Here is a 26,747-nt window from a genome sequence, read left to right on the forward strand (position 1 = left end):
AGATCTGCAAACCAGGGATTCAATTCCACATCGCTCAATCAGGGGCAGACATGCCATGAAAACCAGCATGAAATCCCTACTGAGGACCTCTTAAGTAGAAAGCAGTGTGTTGTGTAGGGTAGCATGTTGAGAAGACGGCTTCATTAGCAGTACGGTAGAGAATCTTACACTGCTCAGGGAATAACCAGAGATCCCATTACATTAGTCTTAACAAGAGATGTTTTTTGGAAACTTGGGTCATCTAAGGTTAAGGACAGATTGCAACTAATTCCCTTAGCATTGATCTGGTGGGTTTGTGCAGTATGTGGGGGACTGGTTTTGTAAATGAAAAGATAATAAATAGGTGTTGCAGCAGATACTTACAGCTGGTGGACACTGCAGTTGTAAAACTTCACCTCTGTGCTGATGAGCATCTGACCCGTCTCTTTAGAATTGAGTCGCAGCTCAACTCCTGACCAATCTGAAAAAGCAGAAACAAAGAAGATTTATTGTATTATAACATTAATTATGCTATACATTCATGCCTTGAGAACTGGTGAAGATAGTATGTACATTTACAGTTAAGACTGAAGTTATTCATACCACTGCCAGTTTTAAGGAGTTAAGTTTGATGGTTCTTATTTGGACAGTAGCTCTCCACTCAAAAAATCAGATAGGTGGATAATATAAGGTCTACAGTCATGCGCCATTTGATTTTTAATTACTACACAAACAAACACCCTTTAGAGCAGTGTTTTTCAACCTTGGGGTCGGGACCCCACGTTGGGTCGCCTGGAATTCAAATGGGGTCACCTGAAATTTAAAGTAATTGATAAAACAAACAAACAAAAAAAAAAGTACTAATAAAATGTATTGTGAGTTGAAAGAGACAATCACAATACATAAAAGACATGACAAACACTGAAGCTGAAACTGAAACACTGTGGTACTGTTTATCTTTCAAATATTCATTGTGGTCGGTTTCAGATGCTGCAGCTCTTTCATAATTCATAGTTTGAGTTCTTGTTTGTTCAGTATTAACTGTCAGCCTTGTAAATACAAGCTGGACTGACTGTACATATCCTGACCAAGGAAAATAAAATTGTCACTTCGTGCAGTAATCTACACCTGGCTTTTCTGCCTCCGTCCATAATAATATACATTATATAGACAAAATGTCATCCAAAATTAACCTTTATTGGCAACGCAGTATAGCAAACTATTACATGATCAAAAACAAATTAATTTTAGCAAAAAAAGGCTCCATTTTGACTGTTTAGGGTTGCCAGAAATTTGTGATGTTAAAATGGGGTCATGAGCCAAAAAAGGTTAGGAACCACTGATTTAAAGTATGACCAAAAAAAGCACTACACCCAAATGTATTCATATCCACTAGTAATCAGGACAACTAACCATCAAATGTTACAACAAATTATGTTTTCTGAGGTAGAAATTAAATAGTATTGAAATGGTTTGTTGAATGTTCAAGACCAGTTTCCTGCCCTATACTTTTTCTGAAGAACCTTTTGGTTCCTTTGTTTCAGGCTTAACTGTATAATAGCACATCCACTGACGATGACACATGCAGCCAAAGTAATTTAATATATGCTAATAAAAGCACACTCTTAAAATTTTTAATCATGCACATAAGTAAGTAATCTGATCATATTTTTTCTTGCTTTTTGTTGAACAGAGTTCTGGCTATGCCTCTGTTCTCTGCAAAAACAGGCTCTTATCCCTCCCACGAGAATACAGACTCCATAAATAAGCGTTTGTGTATATGTGTGCATGTGTGTTGATATACGTGTACAGCAGCCTGAATTTCAGATGACATTCAGTGTGTAGGAGGCTTGAATGACCCTTCATGCCCTGTTCTCTGCACAGCACCTGTTGGGAATCAGGCTGTTTCACATAAGTCTGTGTAGCAGGCAGGCTAGGCTCCTCGCTGACTTCTACTACTGAACATTTGTCTCGAAGGATCTGGCAAAGCGGTGCAGGGTTCCTGTCCATGCAAACCCTCCTCTAGGATTTTGAGTTTCATTTTGGAAAAGAATGCCAGCTAATATTTTTTTGTTTTTTGTTCTTGTTGCACAACATCAGTATAGAGTCCAATTTTCCTTCTCCTCTCCTCTCCTCTCCTCTCCTCTCCTCTGATGCACATTCGATGTTCAAATGCAACAAATAGATGGACTTGCTAGGGGACAGGAGATGGAGTAGGATAGCGAGGTCAGGAAGAAGTGGCCTCAGGGGATGAACGTGGAGTAAAAATGGACATAAACTGCTGGAAGAAGCAAAGAGGAGAGTGGAAGTAATGGAAGGGAGGATGGATAGATAGAAGGAGAAGGGCTTAGAGGAGGGATTGGCTGACATTTACCTGGGGGAGAACATTCATATTAGTGGCTGATGCACCACTCCCCATGGGAGCTCTGGGCAAACAGGGCTGTCATTTACTCACAGGGAGGGAGGGATTACCAAACCCCCAAAACACACACCACACATAATATATTATTCAGGGTGTTTGGTCTTGTCACCCTGCAGCCATCTTGGCTTGCAAACAACAGGTATTTATCGTCAAACAACAGGTGTTAGTATTCATAATGATATATATGTTTGCAAATAAATGGACGGCAGAGTCACAGTGGTAAATTTATGGAAATATGCTGGAGGAATGCTTTAAAGGTCATGATATTTCTATGCATGCTATTATAGATGTGATTATCATATTTTCACTCTTGAGCATTAAATTTGGATTTGTTCCTCAAAATTTGTGAGTTGATGTAAACATTTCTGCAAAAAACAAACTGTTGTTATTGCAGTCATTTATTTTATAGGCATGAATATTATTTCTATTGTTGATGTACACTACAAACAAAAAGTTAAGGATATTTTTAATTTTTGGGCTATTTTAGTCAGTTGGGATTTTTGCACAGCACTTCTTACTTTTTTGTGTGGGAATTGAATTGAAACACATTTTTACTGACCAGACACAGTTTTATTTACAAATGGCAAAAATGACCAAAAAAAAAAAAGACAAAAAAAAAAAAAAAGAAATATCCTTAACTTCTTGTTTATTTTGTGTTTGCTGCAAAACATTTTTAGAAGCAAATCACAAACTAACTCTCTGTGTCTAGACTATACTAAAACAAAATAAATTCCCTGACCTCCCTTCACCTAAATCCTCCCTGGCTGATCAGACCGCTGCCCATTAGCTCAATCTAGGGACAGTAATTTGGTGGGCTGTGGTTCAGCCACAGGCCAGGAGACCCCAGTCTGATCCCCCGGTAGCTCTAATAGGGCCTGGCCTTTTGTGTAGCACACCTCACAGCCAGACAACTGATCCTGGATCAGTGGGAGCTTGTTATGTGAATGATGCTTGTGCAAAGTTGGAACAGCGAATCAATAAAGATGTTTCAGACTGTAGGGGCTGTGCTTATGACCAGTGAACACACCTCAGTACAACAAGTATGAAATCTCCCAGAGCTCTGCTTAGATGTACAGAGGTTGTGTGCTGTTTCAATTAGTAAATGTCATCTTATTCACCCTTTTTCACCCTTTCTCAACCTCTTTTTCTCTTTCTGTGCTCCCTGAATGCAATCAGATGAGTTCAGGTACCCCTTTACAGGCAGACTAAATTGTGTTTATATGAAATAGTCTGAAACCTAAGTGTTTCTTCCTGGTAATTTTCAAAGTTCAACTGGACTGGTTTTACTCAGTTGAACTTGAAAAACTATCAGAAAGAACAAAGACAAGGACAAATCAGAACTTACACAGACAACTCACAACAGTAATCCAATATAAAAGTGTCTATTGTGATTTTTTTCCATACAAATTGACATTACCATTGATGTATATAGTTTAAAATACCCTTTGCAAATATCTCCATCAGTTGCAGAAGTGACCCCTGGGGTGCACTTAACCCCAGCTGGGAGTCACTGGGAAACACTGATTGATGATTCAGATTAGGCTCATGTGCTAAAATTTAACTGTAGCAGCTGTTTGCATTCCAGTGATAGTAGCATGTGCTGATCTTTGTGTTATACATACCTTGGTCTGTGGGGATGAGTGGGACATCCTTGGCCGCAGGAGACACACAGAGTATCTGGTTGCCATTGACCTGCCCCTCCACTTCAGTCAGGTTGCCAAAGGAACAGGTGATGCCCGCAGAAAGGTCTGGAACATCACTCACCTTCACTAGCAGCTGTAAATAAGATGGAACACATGAAAAGAAAGTTTTGACTAAGTGAAAAAATTTGTTATAAACAAAAACTGAGCAGTTTAGATGTGAATATGATAAAGAAGGAATATATGGTGTGACTACATTTAATAAACTGAATACAATATAAATACAATATAAACTGAATTGTATTTATAGCAAAATGAGCCAAGATAGGTCTGGAAAAAAAGAAAGGTTTTTACTGAATGCAGTAGTGCAATTAAACAGAAATAGACAAAATGTACTTTTGCTCAGTACACTGCCCTCACTCAACACCAAGAGGAGGCTGTGTTGTATTCATATCTCTGCATCTTAATCATCCCTTTGACTGAACACGTCCACACAAGTAGAGACGGACATGAATCAGTAAAGTAAAGATATTTGGAAACTATGGCCAACTTATCAAACGTACTTTGTTGTTTCTAGTTTAAATTTTCAACATGAGCAGACAGGTCCATAAATCAGCAAAAGAAAAGTCTGCACAATCCAATGGACAGGATGTGCCTTGCACATGCACTATACCTCACACATGCAGACACGCATATGAGTGTTTGAAGTCATTCTCTGGAGAGCAGTGACACTGAAGCTAGAGCATTCAGCTGCTCTGCCTATAAATAAATGTATTCTGCACACAGGGTGTGTGATCTGGCTCTACAGCCAAGAGAGGCAGCCTGGATAATTATCACCATGGCATTTCACAGCCTTGTTCCATTAGCTGTTATTTTTGGGCCATACCGTTTGAAGTTTCTCTTTGTTTTATCTGCCTCTCACTAAACACCGTGGGGCTACTGGGACAGGCAAGGCAGCTGAGCAGCTTAACTGCAGGCCTTTCAAGAGATGCCTACTGTCTCAGTAGCTGACTACACTGCCTCCCTTGTTAGCTGGCTTACTCTGGTAGTCATTGAGAGGATGGATGATTTCTTTTTTTCTCTGCTGAGGACCTCTTGTCTTCCTCTGTTTTACTTTCACCGTATTTGTGTTGCTTCAGTCTGAGGTGTGTCAAAGAGATTCTTGATTACAGCAATCACAGCAATCAATGTCTTTTGTTCAATGCAGATTTCCCTGAGTAACCTCTCACATTAATTAGCTCTCATCGTTGTGCCAAGACACACATGTACAGATAAACACTCAAAATTCACACAATTCATGTACAAACAACAAACACACAGAGGCGGCGTGACTGTTTCAGAAAGTAAGCCTGTCTCTAAGTGTTATGCCTTTGCTCTTTTTCTTCTACTCCTCCTGTCCTCCCTAATGATACTGTGGTGGGTGTTTTTGGAGCTTGGCAGCAACGGCCAGCTTAATTGGTAGTGGAGTTTTAATAAAGGTAATTTGATTGTTTTTGCTCCTGTTCTGTCTCTCCCTGTGCCCACATCAAGAGGCTGTGTTGTCATGGAGATTGCTGTCTGCTACTGTGGAATGTGTGAATTGAGAAATATTTATGAGTGTGTTTGTGGATGAGGTGGTGAGATGACCCTGCTGCACAACCACTAAACTGATGCCTGTATAAAAAATAAAAAATAAAAAATAGTAAATTGGACAATGGGGCGAGACCTGTTTAGAGTTCTGGATTAGACATCATGAAATGGACAATAAGTGCTTCAGGCATATTTGGGATATTACCTTTGGGTCAAAAGATCAGCTGACTCACCAACAAAATGATAAAAAAAAGATCTTGTGTTATAATTGAAAAATGCTGTTGGATAACATTAGATTTGGAGGATAGCAACATTTACAAATATGACAAGGAAAAGCAATTTACACTAAAACCATCTGGATAAACTGAGCACTTCACTGGGTTTTGGATAAACACACCATTAACACTATGCATATTTATCTAAACTGACTTTCGTGTCCACATGTGCAGCATTCACTTGGCCTTTGACAGGCAGAACCTCTAGCTGATATTCTTGCTGCCTGTTTTCACTCAGTCCATCCGGAAAGATTGTACTGTAACTCAGGTGCCCTCTGACAACTTTAACACCTACACTCAAACCCACACAAACGTGTCTTGGCACACATATTTACTGCTCAGTACCAAGTGAGCATATGCACACTGAAACACCCACGTATAAAGCTCTTATGAACCTTCCCATCTAATGTTTATGCATCACCACAATCAAAACTAGGCAAACTGCTGTGTGGGATCATTTAAAATGCTCTGCCTGTATGTGGGTGGGAAATATGTAGATGGAAGCTAATTTTTCATTGTAATGTGTGCAAGTAGTTGCTGGGATTGCAAGTATTTGGTGTATTGATGTGTGTGTACCGTATGCTAAGGTTTGTGTGTCTGTGTTAACTTACAGGTACACTGGGCTCTGACACTGCAATACTATCGGGGTACACGGTGGCCTTCACACACTGGTTGAGAGAAGCAGCGAAACGATAAGGCTCGTCTGCACGTTCACACCGATTCCTCTGGGAGCAGCTGAAAGAAACAGGAGAGACGAACACAACGAAAGAGAGGGGTTATTGATAGAAAACAGTGAGACTCCGGATGTATATGTGTATGTATGTATATGTGTGTATGCATATATATGTATATATCTGTGTATGAATATGTATTTACATATATGTGTTATTGTATTATGTGTTTATGTAAATCATATTATATTTGTTCATAATAATATAAAGCCAGAAACCAAATCATTTAATAATAAGTATCAGGCATATTACAGTATATAGTATAGATATGCTCAGACTAGGAAGATTATTAGTTATTAATTATTTAAGGAGAAGGGGTGGGAGTTTACAAGTTACGCTTCTTCTCACTCCTTTTCGAATATGTATTATATGTCTTATGATTAAGTGTTTTGACATTCATATTCGAAATAAATACATCATTACAATTGTCAATACAATAGACCTATGCACTAGTAACTCTAAAAATAGACATATTTTACCGGTTGCACTAATAAATACTGTATAAACAACTTATAAATGCTGTATGTGTTGTAATAGGAAATGAAAAATGGGCAAATAAAGAGAATGAAACTATCAGTAACAGAAATAAATAAGGATATTAAGATGCAATCAAAGAAAGGAGGCTGCAGTAAAAATGACATTTAACAATGTAACACAGGGATAGGAAAGGCAAACTGACAGTATTGTGACAGAAATTAAAAACCCATCCAAGAACAGAAGATAGAGAACGGAAAGCGGATGATTAAAACTGTTGAAACCACTAATAGTAAACATCATCTCTGCAATGGAACAATAAGTGATATTGTAAAATTAATAGGAACACTATCTAGCAGCTGTGCTGTGAGATGGAAATAATACTGTGTTACTGTGTCCTCGAATTGATGCTAACAGTTCTTTTTATATAGAACATAAGGGTGTCTGAACCATTTCTTTTACCTTGGGAAAATAACAAAAGGGGCTAACATCCCATAGAACTGCAAAAAGGTGCCTGTCCTGTCATCTCCATTAGTTGTGTAGATTTATGTTCCTTTTAGTGTGTTGAGTAAGCCTGTAAACTCAACGTGCTCTGTAGGGTCTGGCTAAGTGATGCTGTCAATACCAGACTTTTTTTTTTTTTTTTTGCTTTGTTTTGCCAAACAGATGGCTAAAGACATAATGTGGAAATGTTTTTTCATTAATGCACATTGCTTAAAATCATCAATTAAAAATGACTCACACTCATGAAAATGCATTCTTCTGCAAACCCCCATCATCGCTAACAGCTGCATAGCTTATAGAGCTGCGTCTTTGACATTCTGCTCTATAAACATCATAAACTAGGCAGTGATCACAGCCTCGAAGAACCTGTACATTCTCAATAAACAAGTGGTGATAATAGCAACGGCAACAAAGCCTCCAGTGGCAAATTCAATACAGCATACCTTAGAAATAACAGCACAGAACACTGGACAAATTGTATTCTTCAATCACTGCCTAACTTTGCAGACATAACTACTGCAAATTATGTGCCGTTCACTCATAAGAGATCATAATGGTCAGACAGTGTATTGAGCACCTTACGACACCCCCACAATCCACCACATATCTCATTAAAACTCAGCCACCTCCTCCTTCTCATTAAAACCCTGTGTTCCCTCCACCCCATTACCCCAAAGGCACTCTATCCTCATCCAACCCAGCAGTGTAAGTGTCTGGCTAACTGGATGTCTGGTCACAGCAGCTCTAATTGGTCAGCCGCTGTCCATGGTGCTGATATGCCACTACAAGCCCCGTGTCTGTTCTCCCCTGGCTGCTGATTGTGTGTGTGTGTGTGTGTGTGTGTGTTAGTGTGTATTAGGGCCGATATCATGCTTCGTAACCACATACTCTCACACATACTAACTTCAAGCTACATCTTCATCCACTGTCTCTGTGTGTAATTATGTTGTCAAAAGTTCAAGCCATATCCACAAGACTCACATGAGCTGGCACAAGCACGCCAATCACGCACACGTACAAATACTCATACCCACAGTACTCCCTCAGGATTTTAGAAAGCGAGAAAGTGTAGAATTTACTGTACTAGACAGAATCTCCCACTGGGAAAGGTGGAACACTGCAGCAGGTGAACCTGGCTTCACCTTCACTGCTTTGGAGAGTGTATTTCTATCCTTAAAGTATGCATTTTTTTATTGCAATTTTTATACTCTTTTCTTATCTTTTATTTCTCACCCAATTTCTTTTGCTCATTTTCTCTTGTACTGTGCATCTGCCAGTGTCTCTTTCCTTTGTCTCACTTTTGTTACACCTTTCTTTGACAAGGTGTTACTCCATCTGCAATTTGGTATATCTCTTTTGACATCCACAATGGCAGCAGAAAATGATACTTAATGTCTTTTCAGGTGTGGGCTGCGCCATGATGTTTTATGCATGTCTCCTTTTGGTAAGAGTACAGATGCAAAAACCTAGGCGGTCATTATCTGACAAAAAAACTGCATTGATTTTCTTCACTGTTATTTAAAAAAAAATCATTTCAGTGGGGTGAAGGAAGATGAGAGTGCAGCAAGGGGTGGGTGGGGCAGTGGGAGTGTGGTGGGGGTGCAGGATGGCTGCTGTTGCCATGGTTTCAGGAGATGGCCATTATCTCTGTGTAGTTAGAAGCTGACCCCTTGCCTCTCTCATTAGCTGAAGTGCATGCCACTGAGTGTTGACTAGAATCCTGCCTTCCTCATATTCCCCCATCTGATCCCCCCCCCCCCCCTTCTCTACACCCTTATCATCCTGTCTGGCAATGACCTGTCAGTCACTAGCCCCGCTGATGCTTTGTGTTCCATCACTCACATTCCTGAAGGTGAGGACTTCACACAGAGGTATTAACAATTAAAGAAGATCACAGGAGATAATGTTTTAATTACAAAAAGCAATATACAGCCATCTCCAGCACTGGGAAAACACTAACAATTGTGGATTTCTAGCTATCTAAGATTACCTATTCACATACACAGGTGCATGCCTTCATATACTATGTGCTTGGACTGACAGTATAAATATGTTCACTTCTATAATAAGTGGCTCATCGCTATTTTCCCTCCAGCGGCTACTGAAGGCACTGGGCCCTGGGTGTTTTCTAAGCCCTGTCCATGGTGCTGAAGAAGTGTCATCATTAGTTCTCTTCACCGCACTATATGAATGAACAGTAGATGTAAGATGCAGTCACATACATTCATACAAGACGCAGTGGAGTGCATTCACAATGGAAGGAAAATAACAACAACAAAAACATTCACATAATAAATAGCATATGGTTTTCTCCTAGTGCAGTTTGTGTGGGCTGTGCTGTTAAAGCCACATTATAAAATCTCATTTAGTGAATCTATGTAGTATACAGTGTTGTTTGTAGTGCCGATTGACTGTAAAATCATATTCTACAGTCACACAGGGTAACAGGGTGAGAGTAGCAAAGGCCAGACCTTATAGTTCACTACTTCTACTAAAGTCTTTCTTATACTATTGCTTTAGACATGCAATTACACCGTTGTCTCCACCGTGCAGAGATTTGAGAGACACCCAGACATGCAAGTACACACACACACTTCAGCACACAAAGATATAACACCATAAGGGACCATAAATATACAGAGTGTACACACTTGAAGACGCCACCATGTGACAGAGCACTGACACACACTCTATAATGCATGTTCTTAATACAGTTGTATGCACATCTTTACATGCACACACATTCTGGTCTTGGAAGAAGAGCAGGGGAGGCAGGCAACAGGGACAGATTTCTGTTTTTCTATCATTCCTCCCCTTCCTTTACCACATCTAAGGACTTCAGTGAAAGTGTGAAGGTCTGTCTTATTGCAGCTAGCTGTGAGCACCATGTTATAAAAAGGAGACAAATACAGGGGAGCCATTTTAAAATCACCTTTCTTCCTTAACTAAAGTCAGCCCACAATGTACCACACAGAAGGAAAATGAGACCAGAACAGATATGCTTTTGTTGGAGGATGGGAGATTGTTGAGAGTGAAAATGAGTGTGGCGGGAAGACATAGGTAGAGGATGGATGAACAGGATGTATGGTGAATATTTGATAATGCTTAACCATGCTCTTAGCTTTGAGTGCTAACCAATTATGTTAAAGAATCACTTGTATGATTTGATTTCCATTTGCTTGGATAGGTCCCTAGTCTAAGCATTTCTTCTGAAACACACGTTAAAGTAAACATTTATGAAGAGTGACTGCACTGGGACCTTGGCTCCCAACATGAAAAAAAAAAAAAAAAAAAGAATGATGTACTGTGCTGTGGCTGCCTACACACACAATTGCCTCTCCCCGTCAATGCTTTATTCTCGTAGTGATTCAAGGCATTTGTTTCTTGCTGCTGCATCCCTAAAGTGTTAGAATACCCATTTAAATGCAGACCACAGGAGGTACAATGGAAAGTGCAGAAGGAATAAAAAAGGGAAAAAAAAGCAGGGTTTTCAATTTCAAACCACCACAGAGTTTGTAAACTTCCCTTGCTCAAGTTGCTGTGTGAGCTTAGGGTTGACATGAAAAGGGCGCCATTTGAAACCCAGAGTTTATGTCAGGGGTCAAGCCCACTACCTCAGCTCATAGTCTGTCTCCCGCGACAACTGATAATGTCTCTGCAGGACAATGCTCGGAGGACACAGAGCACAGCATGGACACAACCCATTTTCTTCATATTTTCAAAGACTGAGAAACTATTGTAGTGCAAACTGAGCACACTTATATGAACAGCAAAACATCAAACACATTCATAGGTGTGTAGATGCACACTGAGTATATTAAGGTTTACAAACCCAGTATGGTAGTCTTTTCTGGAGATACTGGGTTAGAGTAAGGGAAAAGGGAGAAAATAGAAGGGAGATAAAGAGAAAAAGAGATTCACAAAGAGGCCATTGCTTTGTGCTTTGTACAAAGGTAGAGCTTTACTTGTGTGGGCTGAGCAAAAAGATAAAGACAGAAAAACAGGGAATCGTTGTAGGAATGGAAGCAAAAGAAAAAGTATGGGTGGACAAGAGATACAAAGACTTTTTTTTTAATATCATTAACTGTATTATATGTAGCCTCCTTCACTCATACTGTTTAGTCTGGTACAGTATTTCAGTCATTGTGTAGCAAACCTGCGCCTGTTCTATGTGCTTGGAATCTATGGAAATATTGATAGACCTGCATGTTCGTGATCGATATCTCATTAGGCACAATTGGGAAGATGGATGCAGCTTCCCTCTGACTGCTAACTGTGGCTGTAGCTGATGAGTCGGCCATTAGACACACAGTCTGACACTGACAATGAGTTGGAGCAGCCATTTTCATTGCTAGGCCAATTGTTGTTGCCACTGGTAAATTAGAGGAGACTTTATGGCTTGTCTGTGACGTTGTTTGTTGTCCACGAGGGGTGGGTCTAATGACAAAGATGGCATTGAAACTAGTGGTCTAAGAAAGTAAATTATAGCTACACAAAGATGCAAGTAGAATCTGCTATTAATCTCTTAATGTCTTTCCACCACCACTCCCTAAACAACACTTTGATTTCTTTTCTGTCTCTATAATCCTACACCACATTTCAAAAGTAAATCCTCAGCCCTTCTGTTGACAAAGTGTACCCATATACAGTGTTCCAACCAGCATGCTGGACATATGACACCATTAAACTACTCAGATTGTTTTGTGATAATAGACAACTGTGCCATTCAGGGTATTGTGGTCGTTTCTGAAACAGATCTGACCAGTTAAGCCACACACAAACTGACAATACAATACAGTATCACAGTATAGTAGTGATATGTTATTCTGCTCTAAGCAGCCCTCAAATGCTGACTCACACTCTGCTGGGGCCTACTACTCCAATAGCCCTAAGCTGTCATCCACACAACAAGCTAGCACTGATTTTGACACAGTGGAAAGAATTCTCATATTACATAACTACAACATATCATCATTCACCACTTCAGAAAAAGACACACTTTATATTAAACAGAAATACTTAAAGAAATTCAGTAGTAGCAGCTGCCTTCTGACCTTGGCACTGAATTACTTGTCCAATTCCAGCCCCTGGACCAAAGTCAGACCAGCGACTAATCCGAACAAATCTCAACAAAACCTCTCATCGTCTGGTGGAATGTGGGAGAGAGTAAAGAGGATGGAGAACGAACAGAATGATGTACGACATTTTGAGATGGAAAAGCCTCTTTTGGGCATGATTAGAGAGCTAATCTAACAACGATGAGATGCAGGCTGAGCAAGAGAGGAAAAGCATCACCATAGCTTCATGTTTTTGGATTGTGGTCAGACGAAGGCTGAACTACCCATTCACAGGACTGCAACTGAAGAGCGCTCGAGATGATGAGCTCCCTTTGAGCTGCAATCAAAATGCAGCTCGGTTTTGTGGGCCGATGAGTGTGCAGCATCAAACGCTTGCTCCCTCTCTCATTCTCTTCCCCTCATTCTTATCCTGTCTCTTTTTTTCTCCCTCATTCTTCATGCTTTCAGTGGATGCCTAGCAGCTGCTGGTAATTAAAGGACTTTAGAGTCTCACACCACACTAAATCGGAGGAAGAAGAAAGAGAGAAGAAAGACAGGAAAGACAGAGACACCACTCCTGCCCGGCTCTACCTCCCTCACATTCCCTTTCCTTCCCCTCATCATTGCAAATGAAGCTAATGTCCTTCCATGTTCCTAATTACCCACCTTAGAATACTGCACTTCAATGAGTATGCACACACAAACATAAAGAAAAAGGGGAGGAGGGAATTGGTGTTTGGAGGAAAAGAAAAGAGGATGGATATTGTGGATGGCAGCTGTAGAGGGAGGGAGGGGATTGATCAAAGTGAGGGGTGTTTATGTGTGGCAACCCCGCCATCTCTGGAGTGTGGAAGAGCTGATTCCAGAAGGGAGAGCGTCTAAATGGGAGACAGCACACTAGAGAGCTGCACTGAGCTGAGTGGAGATGAGATGAGATGAGTGGCATAGCTTAGATGCCTCCTTCGCAGTGAAGGAAGTGAGGGAGATGCAGGCAAACATGAGAAAGAAGGAAAGATAATTTCATAAAATCAACAACAGGCTTAGGGAATGATGGAATGATGGAGAAATGAGGAACGGGGGTCGAGTCAAGCAGTAGTGATCACAGCTGTGCACAGCACCAACGCTGGCAGGAAATTTAATTTTAGATGTGTGGGATGGGGAGAAATCTTCACCAGAAGGGTGCAGCTGCTTTTATCCAATAGTATTTGACAGTTTTCTTTCACCCTTGGTATTATTGTGCCATTTTCCACACTAAATAAACCTTAGTAGCAAATTTATTTGGGTGTAAAATACAATATTTTTAAGCTTCTCATACATAAAAAAAAGCTTCTCATACATAAAAAAAATCCTCTCAAAGTCCTTCATATCATTATGTGTAAATATACTGCACACACCAAACATATTCAAAGGATGCAAAACTTGAAATCAAGTATGGCAGGAGGTATAAAATAAAAAAAAACTAGGACAGTGAGGAATAACAACCTTGTATTAAAATACATAAACCCTAAGATATAGAAAAAAATAAAAGCTTTACATGGTCCTTACAAGAATTTTTGGACGTTGCCATGGGGCATTTTTATGTAAAAGACTTAAAATAAAGCTGCAGCTCAGCACTTCCTCCTATCAGCTGTTGAGCTCATAAAAATGTGACTAAGACTACGCTCTGACAGCAGGTCTTAATGCACAATTCGGATTTTTTTTGGTGAAATCTGATTTTTTTGTGTGCTCGTTCATATTATACATTAAAAGCCACTTCTATCAGTTTTGAGTATGAACTGAATGTGACTCTAAAATGACCCGCATGCGTAAAAATAAAGTATGGCAGGAGGTATAAAATAAAAAACTAGGACAGTGAGGAATAATAACTTTGTATTAAAATAAATAAACCCTAGGATATAGAAAAAAATAAAAGCTTTACATGGTCCTTAAAAGAATTTTTGAAAGTTGCCATGGGACATTTTTATGTAAAAGACTTAAAATAAAGCTGCAGCTCTGCACTTCTTCCTATCAACTGTTGAGCTCATAAAAATATGACTAAGGCTACATGCAGACAGCAGGTCTTAATGCACAATTCGGATTTTTTGGTGAAATCCAATTGTTTTGTGTGCTCATTCTAAATGTGACTTCTATCAGTTTTGAGTATGAACTGAATGTGACCTGCATGCGTAAAAGAGGTCCTGACATAATATGTGACCATGCAGGCACGCACTGTGTTTACGGGAGTAACACTCCTGGGATGCAGAATTGTGACGTAAAGGTCAGATAAATGCGACATGGCTGTTCAGACTCAGATACGTATCGGATTTAGGACCACATATGAAAGTGGCCTGGATTGGATTTGAAAAAATTGGATTTGTGCTGTTCAAAAGTGTCTTTAAAAGGTCAGATACAGGTCACATATGGGCAAAAAAAATTGGATTTGGGCCACATATGCCTGCAGTCTGAACGTAGCATAGCATGCGGCAATGGGTCCTGTCTGTTAAGTCTCAGACACTCTGAATACCATGTTTCTTTATCATTTGTTCAGTCTCTGTTGCAAGGGGAGACACAACGTTGAGAAGGATTTTGTGACTACTACCCCAATGTTCAGTTGTTCAGTTTTTAAATTCTGTCTGTTGGCTGTAAAAATGGATTTTGTCTTATTCAATTACAATGTTTCCACCTCTACCAAATTGAAAACATATCTGTACAAATCCCATTTATGACCAGAGATAAGAAACAGCAACGGCCAGTAACCCTCCCTCCTGAACTAAGTTCTTTGAGCAGAGAGTTCTGACAGGAGCGCTGCCATATTCATTGCAGGGTCAGGACGGAGAAAGGGGGATTAGGATCAGAGGCAGGTGGCACAAGGGTCCTTGGCGTTGGGAGAACAGATGGCTGATCTGACGTGACTCAGGGTGCTGACCTTTTCTCCCCACTGTACAGTACAGCGGTCAGCAAGTGTTAGTGCATGTACACAGAAATTGAAGCCACATGTACCCACACCATGGACTCACACAAATTCAGATCTAGACACACAAGCGCACAGGCCCAAGAAGTATTCACACAACAAACAGCTGTTTCCTTTTTACAGCTGCTTTCACCACAACAGCTTTAAAACCCTCTCGCCTTTTCACATCACCGCCTCTTATATGCTGTGTATTAGAATTCCTACCAGCCTGAATTTTTCCATTCCCTACCACACCTACACAAAAGCGTATGATTAACAGCCTAGCACGGAGGCTGATGTGGTAAATGATCCCTGTGTGAAGACATGCAGACTGCAGAGAATACAGAGCTTTAGCCTGCCCCTCCCAAACCTCCGCAGGCAAATGCTGAATTACCTTGTCACTAGGCAATTATTTGTCCTGTCCCAGCTTTGGAGTGATGTAAATTACTTTAAGTGCACTTTGCAGGGGCCGCCATCATGATAATGATGATTGCAACGGTGCTCTGACACACACAAATATTCAGCTATACCTTTAGAGAGTGGGGCTGCATTTAGGAGGGGCTCTAAGTGTGGAGTTCAAGACATTGGTGCAAAGAAACACAGCAGCATGATGAGAGTACGTGTCTGATTGAGAAACAAAGACAGAGGCAGACCAGAATGCCTCTCACTTTCTTTAGCCATATGCTCTATTCGGCCTTTGTCCCCTTTTTTTTCTCCTCAGCTTAATATCCTGTAACTACAACCTCTAAAGGTACAGATGAAGACCACAACTTATGACTCACATCAAACATTTAAGGAATAGAAATGTTTTATCCTGCTTTTTTTTCCCGGTTTGCTATTCTTTTTATTTGACTCTCTTACAGTTAGTTGTTTTGCAGTAGCACTTCATCTCCAGCAGGTGTCACTCACAGCTTCTGTGCTCTATCATATGATTTATGATTTTGAGTGGAGCCTAAATATACCATAAGTTACTTAAAGAGCCTAGCCTGGTTTGGCAAGATTTTTCAAATATCTATTAAACATTCATATATAGAGCAAAATGCATATACTGAGTGTCAATTTTATGTAAGATGACAACTGAAAGACTCTCTGATCGGCTTTTATCTGTCTTTTCGATGGTTATTAAGTCATACACATACTGAATGAACTCATTTCCTATTAATATCAGAGCACAGCAGCAGTAAAAGCAGCTCTGAACCAGTTCTGCACCTCTGAGGCACAATTGACCATTTTAAGTCAGTCAGAGTCTCATATCTTCCAGATCTATCTAATCTGAGATAAACCTTAGGGAGGGAAAAAAAAAAGACTCCTGGTCCAGTGAGGAGATTAAGGCCCATTTCAGTAGTTTAATGATAAAAAAATCTGAATTTAAGAGTCTGTAAACCTATTAGATGATGATGACTGGAGGGATATACTTACATGTTATGCAGGACACACCATCCACAGTGTGGGTCACCAGAGCTCAGGCACTCTCCACATGTTCCATACTGCTCACAAGACTCGATGGGGACTTGGGTCACCTGAAGACATATGAGTGTCACAGTCATTAAAATGCCACATAACATACATCAACATCCCTGTTCGTACATGTGAGTGTATGGCAAGACATGCTCATCCATGCAACAAAAACAATAAAAAAAAGGAAAAACAGCACACACTGACAATATTTATTGTATATTTTTACATATATACTGTACATAATATAGCTGCTTTAGTTAATAGGACTGTGTTAATGTTTTATGCGGATGTGTGAGATAATGTGTTGTGGTAAACTGTTTTGGAGCACAATGCCCATGTATGCCGATGTGCGGGATGTCAACTGCACAGCAACTGTTGCATTTATCTTAAGCCAAAGAAACAGTAGTGAGCAGCTGGGATCAGTTGGCCAAAGAAAGCTGTCTCTCCACCATCAATGGGCTTTTGTGTGTACCAGCCAGGGCATCTGTCCACCTAGGTAGAGCCTGTCCAAACACACCTACACATTGAGGACCAGTGACAGACATTTTTCTCATGAGTATGTGTAGACTCCGACTAAAAAGCCCATATAAATAAACAGATTGTTTTATTATCTGCTGTCCATTTTTAAGTCTTTGAAAAGGTTTGTTAAGTATCTTTGTTATCTTTGTTATGTATCCTTTTGTGTTAATATAGTAAGTTAAAGTGAAAAAATAATAAGCAGATGAGATAGATGAAGTTGTGCTGAAAAAAAAAGATACCAAACATGGGTATAATAAACTTTTCTTTATATAGTATATAAAGGCAAAATCAAAAGTACTCAAAAACAGCCAAAATACACTCAGACCCCTAAGTGTTAACTGTGTTTGGAAATTATCATGACAGCTGAAAAGGATAAAAATGCAATTCTTAACATGTGGGCTACCTTCCTTTCCTGAAGCATGAGCAAAATCAACTTGTGACTCAAACTGATGACTGTACCATAACTGGAAAACTGTAACATAATTATTTCCATAATTGTGCAATCTATGTTGTTCTGAGAAGTATAAATGGATGCTCAATAGAATTTCAATGCCTAAGATGTTTCAAGTGTCAACAGGAAGGAATTTGAATAACCACTTTCGGTGCAAAGCAAACACACTCCACATGCATGAATCCACACTAATCCACAGAGGGCGGTTGGACCACTATCATCTCACTTAAGAACAAACATCCCTCTGCTTATATGATTTATATTGAACTTGCACAAACACAGGGATGAGAATTTACATCTGTGAACACAATGCAGTAGAAAATCAAACACACACATCTCCTGGACCGGCCAGCTACTGAGTGTGTGTGTATGTCAGCTAAGTGTGATCTGTATGCTGAGCTTGTTTTCAGATACTACATAACATGCTCTTTTCCTTCTGGCCTCTTTTAGATGTATGTATGTATGAGTGTGTCTGTCTGTCTGTCTGTTTGTCCGTCTGGCAGACAAGGTTCTGCTCCACCACATGGCCTCCAGTCTGTTTGTGCAGCAGAGAGGTTAGCAGAGTCTGGAGGTCATTATATGTGTGAAAGTCTTTGTATTCTTTTGTCGGCATTTTAATGTTTATCTATATTTTGGAGGACATTTTGATGTGGTAAGTAAAATTTATCCATTTCGTCTAGCCTTCACAATGTTTTGAGGGTTACAATTAGATTATGTCCATGACCTGTCCTCACAAAAACAGAAATAGAAGTAGATAAACAGGCACATGTGTCTGTGTATTTAAGTGTCCCATGAGACTGTCCCAATCACACCTGCATCTCACTATGTCAGCGGGAGTAATCGCACAAATTCAGACACATAATGCAACACCGACACCACCACTGTGCAGCAGATGAGCAGAGGCAAAAGAAAACCGAAGGCTGAAAAAGTGATTTTCAGAGTCTGACACAGATTAATTTTCCGTCTTGTCTGTCTCTCTATTTCCTGATGATTGGCTAGTTGGGTAATGACAGTGGTGCTCTGGCACTGTCTCCCCTTTTCAGCACCAAACCTCAGGCTCAGATCAATGCTTAATAGGTGGCTCTTCTGTAAAATGTGGGCGAGTGAATGAAGGGTGTAAATAACACCTCTTCTAGTGTTTTTCAAACCCTGTGAATATCACCCACCACTGGGTGATATTAATTGTGGTTAGTACCATGGGCTGGAATTAACTGTCAGCCAGAGATAACTGCTGAGTGTCCATCAAAGAGTTTCTTATTACGATGAATAAAATTAGAAAAACAGCTGACAGCAAATTTTGTAATATTTGCACATGATTGCATGGCCTATCAAAAGTTTTTATAACTGTGAGGAGTCAGTAAAGCTTTCTAAAAATATCTTCTATGAATTCTAGCCCAGATCTGTGCTACTCAAAAGCTCAATAACCCTCCACCTGTCTGCCTGGTCCTAAGCCCTGCGGCAACAGAAACAAGGGCCCCGGGGACAAAGAAAGCCATTGACACGGTGGGACGCTGACAGTCCCTGCACTGTGTGGCAGCTCCGCCATGGGCACTCCTGTTAGATTAACCCCCTGTCACTTCAACAAACTCTATTTGTGTGTGTGTGTGTGTGTGTGTGTATCGCCTAGCTTCAGGACAAACAGGTGGCATGCTGTAATGAGCTGCAGACGGGGTCACATCAGCAGCAGAAGCTGTAACTGATGACAAACAAGCCCACCAGGAAGGATACTTGGCTAGAGAAATGGCAACTCGGGCTGAGTATATACGTCAAAGTCTCTGAATCCCTCTTAACCTAAAAAAGCCTTCAGATCCTTCCCAAAACATGTGCAGGGCTGCTGAAACTTTATAGTATAACTTTCACAGAGGCCCAGCTCTATGAAAGGGTTACAGTGTGGAGACAGCTGTCAGCAGGGGGAAAGTCAAGAAGTGGTGGGGGGAGATGTGGGTGTCCCTTATGGAGCGGTGTCTAAAGACAGACAGACAAACAGACAGACAGACAGACAGACAGATACAACCCTCTGTTAGCTGATATAGATTGAAACAGAAAAAAAAAAAGGACGGCAATATAGCAGAGAGAGAGAGCATGGTAAACAAACACTTGACGACTTAAAAAGAAAAGAATAAGAGAGGGAATGTGCTTATGTGTGTATTATATAGAAAAATATATATGTTTGTGTGTGTATTGATGTTCAGACCAGCATGGGCCAGTAGTGGAGGTGAGGAGGATGGGGTGAGGTTGGAGGGGGGTGTAGGGGGGGATCACAGCAGCTGTTGCCCAGCACACGCTACAGTCACTCAACACAGCAGGACTGCACAATGAAGCCCCTTCTCCCACTGTGTTTGTGTGCATGTGTGTGTGTGTGTGTGTGTGTGTGTGTGTGTGTGTGTACCCATACACTCACACTGCCCTAACGGATGTGCACGTTGTTGCTGCTGTGTTTCCATGGAAGACAAAGAAGCGTATGATGGGATACTGCCTCTTACTTCCCTTGCTCTCTGTCTCTGCCCCCAAAAAATACATTCAGGTGACCTAAGGTAGACTAAGAACCATCAGTAAGGAGCAGTACACTCTAGTAAATGAATGCTAATAATATTCCTGCTGTAGATGACCTTAGTGGGTTATTCAACCAGAAAAAGCTTCCTGGAGACACACTCTGCAGCAACCTGGGTAAGTGACTGACAGCTGAAGGATACAACAAAAGCATCATGGATTTCAAGGACTTCTGCTGAATTGGCTTGAGCCACTAAGGCCACGTCCACACAAAACCACATCTTTTCCTATCCCATCTTTTTCTTTGTCGTTTTCAAAAAAGTGCTCCTTAAACATGGAGTCGTTTCAGGAAATACCTGCGTTCACACGAAACCACTGAAAACGACCGAAAATGATGTAGTACAAACGCCAGGACTGTGTGTGGCGGTGTAATACTCTCACAAAAACGGAGAAGAAGATGTGGAGCATGCTTGGTTCTACTGGGTTTGATCCAATATTACCTCCTGGTTGCCCCTCTCCGTGGTAGATCCAAGATCATATAGGTAATATGAGTAGCTATGGTTGTTTGTTGCTCATTGTAATGAAAGAGTAGCTGAAGATTTTGAGTCAATATTTCCAATAAGCTCAATAGCTGTTGTAGCACGGGCACTACTCGGTACTGCTAACAACTGTGGTCCCCATGAAAGGTAAACATTATGGACCCTTCATAAAATTCAATATTTTGTCGGTCTGTCAGAGCGGGGGTGGGGGGGTGGGGGGTTATACGTGGGGGTGCAGTCCATAACTAACATAACTTACGCTGGCATGATACAAAACTGAAACTTAACATACTTTCAACGTCTGACTCCCGACTTCTATTCCTCTATTATACAGCGGATCTTACACAAAATTTTCACAACTTCTAACCTGTATCCACTGGAGCCCCTCCACTGCTCTATGGGCCCCCCACAAATACTGGGCCCCATGAATTTGTTGTGTTTAACCCCCCTTAACAATGCCCAAAACTCTGTAGTCTGACATTGTTGCTGTTGTTGTGAAGTGGCGTCTTGCTTCCGGAAATGAAATGCTAGAAAGGTGGGGCTATTACATCACTGGTTTAGAAAAGTTATGGTTTGGTCATACAGACGAAGATGCGAAACCGGCTTTTTCAAATGTATCCACTCTAGGTTTCAAAAAGTTGCGGTTTTAGTGACTGAAAACGCCAGTTTTGTGTGGACAAAAGGCTTATCGATACAAAAGTTTTACAGATATGACCAAACCATCTGATTTGGACAGGGCCTAAATCGTCATTGCAAGAGGGATGGGGGGTGTAACCTCTAGACAGAATTTGGATATTAGTATTGTCTGGGGCCGCCAATAAGTGGGGGGGGGGTAAACATGACAAATTAATGGGGCCCAGCATTTGTGGGGGGCCCATAGAGTAGTGGAGGGGGTCTAGTGGATACTGGTTAGAAGTTGTGAAAATTTCGTGTAAGAGCCAATGTGAAACAGAAACATCGACGTCGGAAGTCAGACATTGAAAGTATGTTAAGTTTGAGTTTTGTTTCACGCTAGCGTAAGTGACGCTATGTACGGATCACCCCACCCACTTCCCGGTCCGACAGATTGAGAAGATACTGAATTTATGAAGGGTCCACAATGTTTATGCTTTCATGGGGCCCACAATTGGTAGCAGTGCCCTTGAGTATTGTATATCAGATAGCCATAACACATTTTATCCACAAACTCAATCTACGACTTTGCTCTGAAAGGAACATTACTTTTCCACCTAGCCTAACTCACCCATACTTGTGAAACGAAGTCTTCTAAATCCAACCTGGCACCTCTTACCACCACTGAGGCCCACACACATGAGAATTTTCATTGTGTAACTTTTATAAATATTAGATTTAACTTATTTTTGTTACACTTGTGTCTCAAGAACAACAGCTTCAATGACTAGAAGAACAAGAAAGGTGACAGTGTTGTCAGAGAAAAAGCAAGGGAGGGATGTGGTAATTGCATAATGGACATATTTTTGCTTTTCTAGCATTTAAAGTCTAAAAAAAAAGACAACAGGATGAAATTCTCAGAGTGACTATTTTCCAACTGTACTCCCAGAACACCTGCGAGGACAATGTCTGTTCTTCATTTTTAATTTTGTTTTGAGTGAGGAAGGGCACAACAGGGGACAGAGGTGTTTTGCTCAGACACCCAGGAGAGGTTGACAGTGTATGTGCATTAGAGAGCAGCAGGAACACTTTCATCTGTTCATGCTTCTCCACGGATAAGAATGAATAGTTGCTCCATTTCAGCCCCAATGCCCCACTGCCCTGAGACCCAGCCACGCTTCCTGCACTTTTGTGATGGATGTGAGTAAATGGGTGCCACATAAGAAAAGAAGAAGGAAAAAGAAAGCCTGCAAAAAAAGGATAAATGACAACAGAGTGAAGTGGAAATGGCCTGTTGCTCCATGTCCTGATGAAGCCCAGTCTCTGTGGTGCCAGATGTGCCTCGCCATGCTGAGCGAGACACAAAACACAAGAAGGAGAAAAATCCCACTGTCACCAGTAATGCAGAAAAAGCTATTTTGCAAGCCGTTGTCAAGGCAACAGCCCTGGTTCTGACCTCAGGAACACCCCCACATTCACCACCACGACTCCATCCAACCTTCCAAACCTTCATCGGTGCTCGGTAAACAGCTGGCACCTCTGGGACTTCCTGCCACCTACACCTCCTTTTAAACATGTACAGACACATACATGCAGGCAGCTCCCCTACACCCTATCCATTTTTAATGAGAGTTAGCCAGGCTACCACGTCACTGGAATGAGGTACATCGATCATGAACACAATACCCATTCCAGTGGAGAAAGAGGGAGAAAGAAAGAAAGGGAGGGGTGAATCTGTGTGTGTGTTTGAGAGGGGCCTAATGACAAAGGCACAAAAGCAGAGCAAATACTTGCCGCTGAATGAATGAAAAGGAATAAAATCCTGTAGCTCCATAGTCCCTCGGCCCCATAGTGACCGTGCAGCCAGTGTTTCCTGGGTCCAAACCAACTACACAAGGTCATCTGAGTCTTTTCTCTGACCGGCCACTCTTTAATCTGCTCTTGTATTACCATTGAGACTCATCCTCAGGACAGCAACCACAGCTCCGTGGCATTTTTTCATGCTCTTTCTCCTTTTTCTCTCTAAGTCACTACAGTATACTCTCCAAGACCCAAACAAATCTGTGCTGTATCCATGTGCCAAATCTACCTCATGTTGTTATCCATCTACAAGGAATGCATTCTCTCGTATTTAACAAGAAAAAACAAATAATCTCTTCACTGAAAACAATATTTCATTTAGCTAAGTTTAGCTTAGTTTAGTTTACCTTTCTTTAGTGTGTATTCGAACTTTTTTCTTGGACTGGACCTCAATATTTAACAATTTGGGTGGATAATTGGAATTTTGCCTTCGCCATCCATCTCAGCCACAGTAGTAAATGTCATGCATCAGGTTTCAGATCCAGATGATTTGCATTGACGCCCCAAGATAAATTTAATGTCCAACAGCTCAAGGAAAATAGAAAGTATATCACCTTAACAGATTTTTTATTGTTTAACCCTTTTAAACCTAGAGCTATTTTTGTGGTGACCTCCGAATGATTTTTATTTTCTCATCATTTAACCTTTTCTAAGTGATTTAGCACCATTTTTTATATCACCCTCTGCATTTTGCGTTCTCCACTGAAAATCTATTCATCATTTTTTAAATTTCACTCAACAGATTTTCATAAAAGCTCAGTGTAATTTCAAAGGTTATTATATCAGAGCAGAAAAAGGAATTTTTTCAGCAAAATACATCATTAACTGAACATAAAAACAAGTGACCAAGCTTCCATGACCATTTGTCAAATTCCATGGATTTTACTGGTGAATTAATGTTGAAGAAGATCACATCGTTTCCTTCATTCACTACGAGGCCAATGAACCTCCAAAAAAGACACATCTAATGTTGTTGAAAATCTGAGAAACTACATTTTTTCTGAGTTATTTAAATGTGTTTAATGGTTATATGGTTAATGGTTCATAAGAAATTAGAAGTTTTAGGTCAGTAGATGCTTTTGGGTCTTTGAGGGTTAAATACTTGTTGCTGTGATAAAAGATTTAAGTCCCAGATCTTTATAAAGATAGTTCATGTTGTACAAGTTATGGACAAATTTCGCTTTGGATATTTACCTCTGCCAAGTGTAATGGTGGAGGTTACAGGGTGGGGAAGCAAAATTTACAAAGAACATTTAGTTGTTTTTTCTCAGCAGGCACTACGTCAGTTGTTTTGAAACCAAACATATATTGATGTCATAGTCATACCTAACACTATTATCCATACCTTTTCAGAAACTTTTGCCCATATGAGTAATCAGGAAAGCAAACGTCAAAGAGTGTGTGATTTGCTGAATGCACTCATCACACCTCAGCTTTCGATATTGCGATAAGTCTGTCATTTCTGTGGTTCAGAACAGCATCAACAGTGAAGATCTTTTCATCTGAAAAGATTGTTACAATGGAGGACTTTTTCTTGAACCATGTAAGAATTGTCTTGCACCTTTCCAATCTCTTTTCCTTCATAGCTGTTGTCAACAAGTGTTTTGGTGTTCTTGTGTAAGAGTTTAACTTCAAATCATATTTTACTGCATTTCTAACAGTCTTGTTGTCTACCTCAAGTTCAATTGCCATTTTTCTCATGGATTTGGTTGGATCCTTTAGGATTTTGGATTTGAGAGCTTTAATAAAAGCTTCGGTATGTTTTTTTGTTGCTTCCTCCACTTCCAGACTTTCTCGTAATAGTTTTGCTCATAGTCATTCTCTTCTTTCCATTATAAACAGTCTTTATGGACACTCCAACTATTTTTGAAATCTCCTTTGGTGTGACGAGTGCATTCAGCAAATCACACACTCTTTGACGTTTGCTTTCCTGATTACTCATATGGGTAAAAGTTTCTGAAAAGGTATGGATAATAGTGTTCGGTATGATTATGACATCAATATATGTTTGGTTTCAAAACAATTGACGTAGTGTCTGCTGAGAAAAAACAACTAAATGTTCATTGTAAATTTTGCTTCCCCACCCTGTATGTTTTCATCTGGGTTTGTTTGTCTATTAGCAAGATGACTCAAAAAGTTATGGATGGATTTTCATGAAATTTTCAGGGAATGTTGATACTGGCACAAGGAACAAATGATAAAATTTTGGTGGTGATCGGGGGGTTGATTAAATTTTTGAGAAATGTTGATACTGGCACAAGGAACAAATGATGAAATTTTGGTGGTGACTGGGGGGGGGGCTGATCTGCCTTGGCGGAGGTCTGCGCCAAGTTTTTTATGAATTACTACTGAAGCTCTGGAGCCCAAAAAGTGGTATCTGGAATACATTTAGATTACAAAAAAACCAACACAAAAATAAATTACTTTTTACTGACACTTGAAACAGAGGTCACTCAGCTGCTCAGCTCTACCATTAATATTCATCCCAGGCTCGGCTGGCCCCTAGAAGAAAGGTGAGGGGTTCTGTTGAAGTGTTGTGGCTAGTCAAAGGATAATCAGGCTTCGAGACTTGAACCAATTACACTGCGCTTGATTAAGGACCGAGGTTGTGCGGTGCATGGAGGTTGGAGTGTGTGCGGGGTCGCTGATCCCCTGAGTTGACTGTTAAGACACTACAGCAGCTGGGAGCTTTGATGATGTTAAACCCACATTCCAAGAGCAAATGTGTAAAAGTAATTATTTACAGCCACATGTGCACATAATGGCTGCACATAAAAAAACCTCCTCATCATACACGTTAAAAAACTACAACCTTTATTCCCCCCGGGATGCTCGGTTGCAATCTGCCACTCTGTATTCTGAAAGGAGCTGCTTTCAGGGAGCTTGTTTTGGTTGTTGTTCTTGTAACAGATGTCAGAGGGCTCCCCGGCAAGTCGTTCCAGAGAAACAAGTTTTGTGTTGAAATGCATAGTATTGATTTTCTTCTACTGTATAACATTTATTAAAGAACTGTCTACAGCCCTAATGCAAGATCGGCTTGGGATAAATGGAAGTTAGCTGATTTCAGCGGGAGATACAGTACCATTTGTATTTTGTATGTGTTTTTTTTTGAAGGTCAGATCGTTTTGTAGTTGGTATTTTACAGACTAGTTGATTTCAAAATAGATGAGATAGCATTGAGGGTAGGGTATTACTCATTGATTTTAAGAGGCTAAACCTGAAAGAGGGGAAGAGCTGA

The 26,747-nt window shown here is 40.5% G+C and overlaps 1 protein-coding gene across 2 annotated transcripts in view; it reads right to left on the reverse strand.

Moving 5' to 3' along the window:
• Window positions 1–26,747, reverse strand: part of plxna2 (plexin A2) — a 197,954-nt gene that overhangs the window by 75,460 nt on the left and 95,747 nt on the right. For both annotated transcript variants that reach the window (XM_030138608.1, XM_030138607.1), the window contains exons 5-8: window positions 17,000–17,100; window positions 6,497–6,620; window positions 4,024–4,177; window positions 364–460 (exon numbers count right to left, since the gene is read on the reverse strand). In XM_030138608.1, coding sequence (XP_029994468.1) covers window positions 364–460; window positions 4,024–4,177; window positions 6,497–6,620; window positions 17,000–17,100 — 476 coding nt within the window. The remainder of the gene's footprint in view (window positions 1–363; window positions 461–4,023; window positions 4,178–6,496; window positions 6,621–16,999; window positions 17,101–26,747) is intronic.

Source organism: Sphaeramia orbicularis, chromosome 7, assembly GCF_902148855.1.
Source record: "Sphaeramia orbicularis chromosome 7, fSphaOr1.1, whole genome shotgun sequence".
Lineage (NCBI taxonomy): Eukaryota > Metazoa > Chordata > Actinopteri > Kurtiformes > Apogonidae > Sphaeramia > Sphaeramia orbicularis.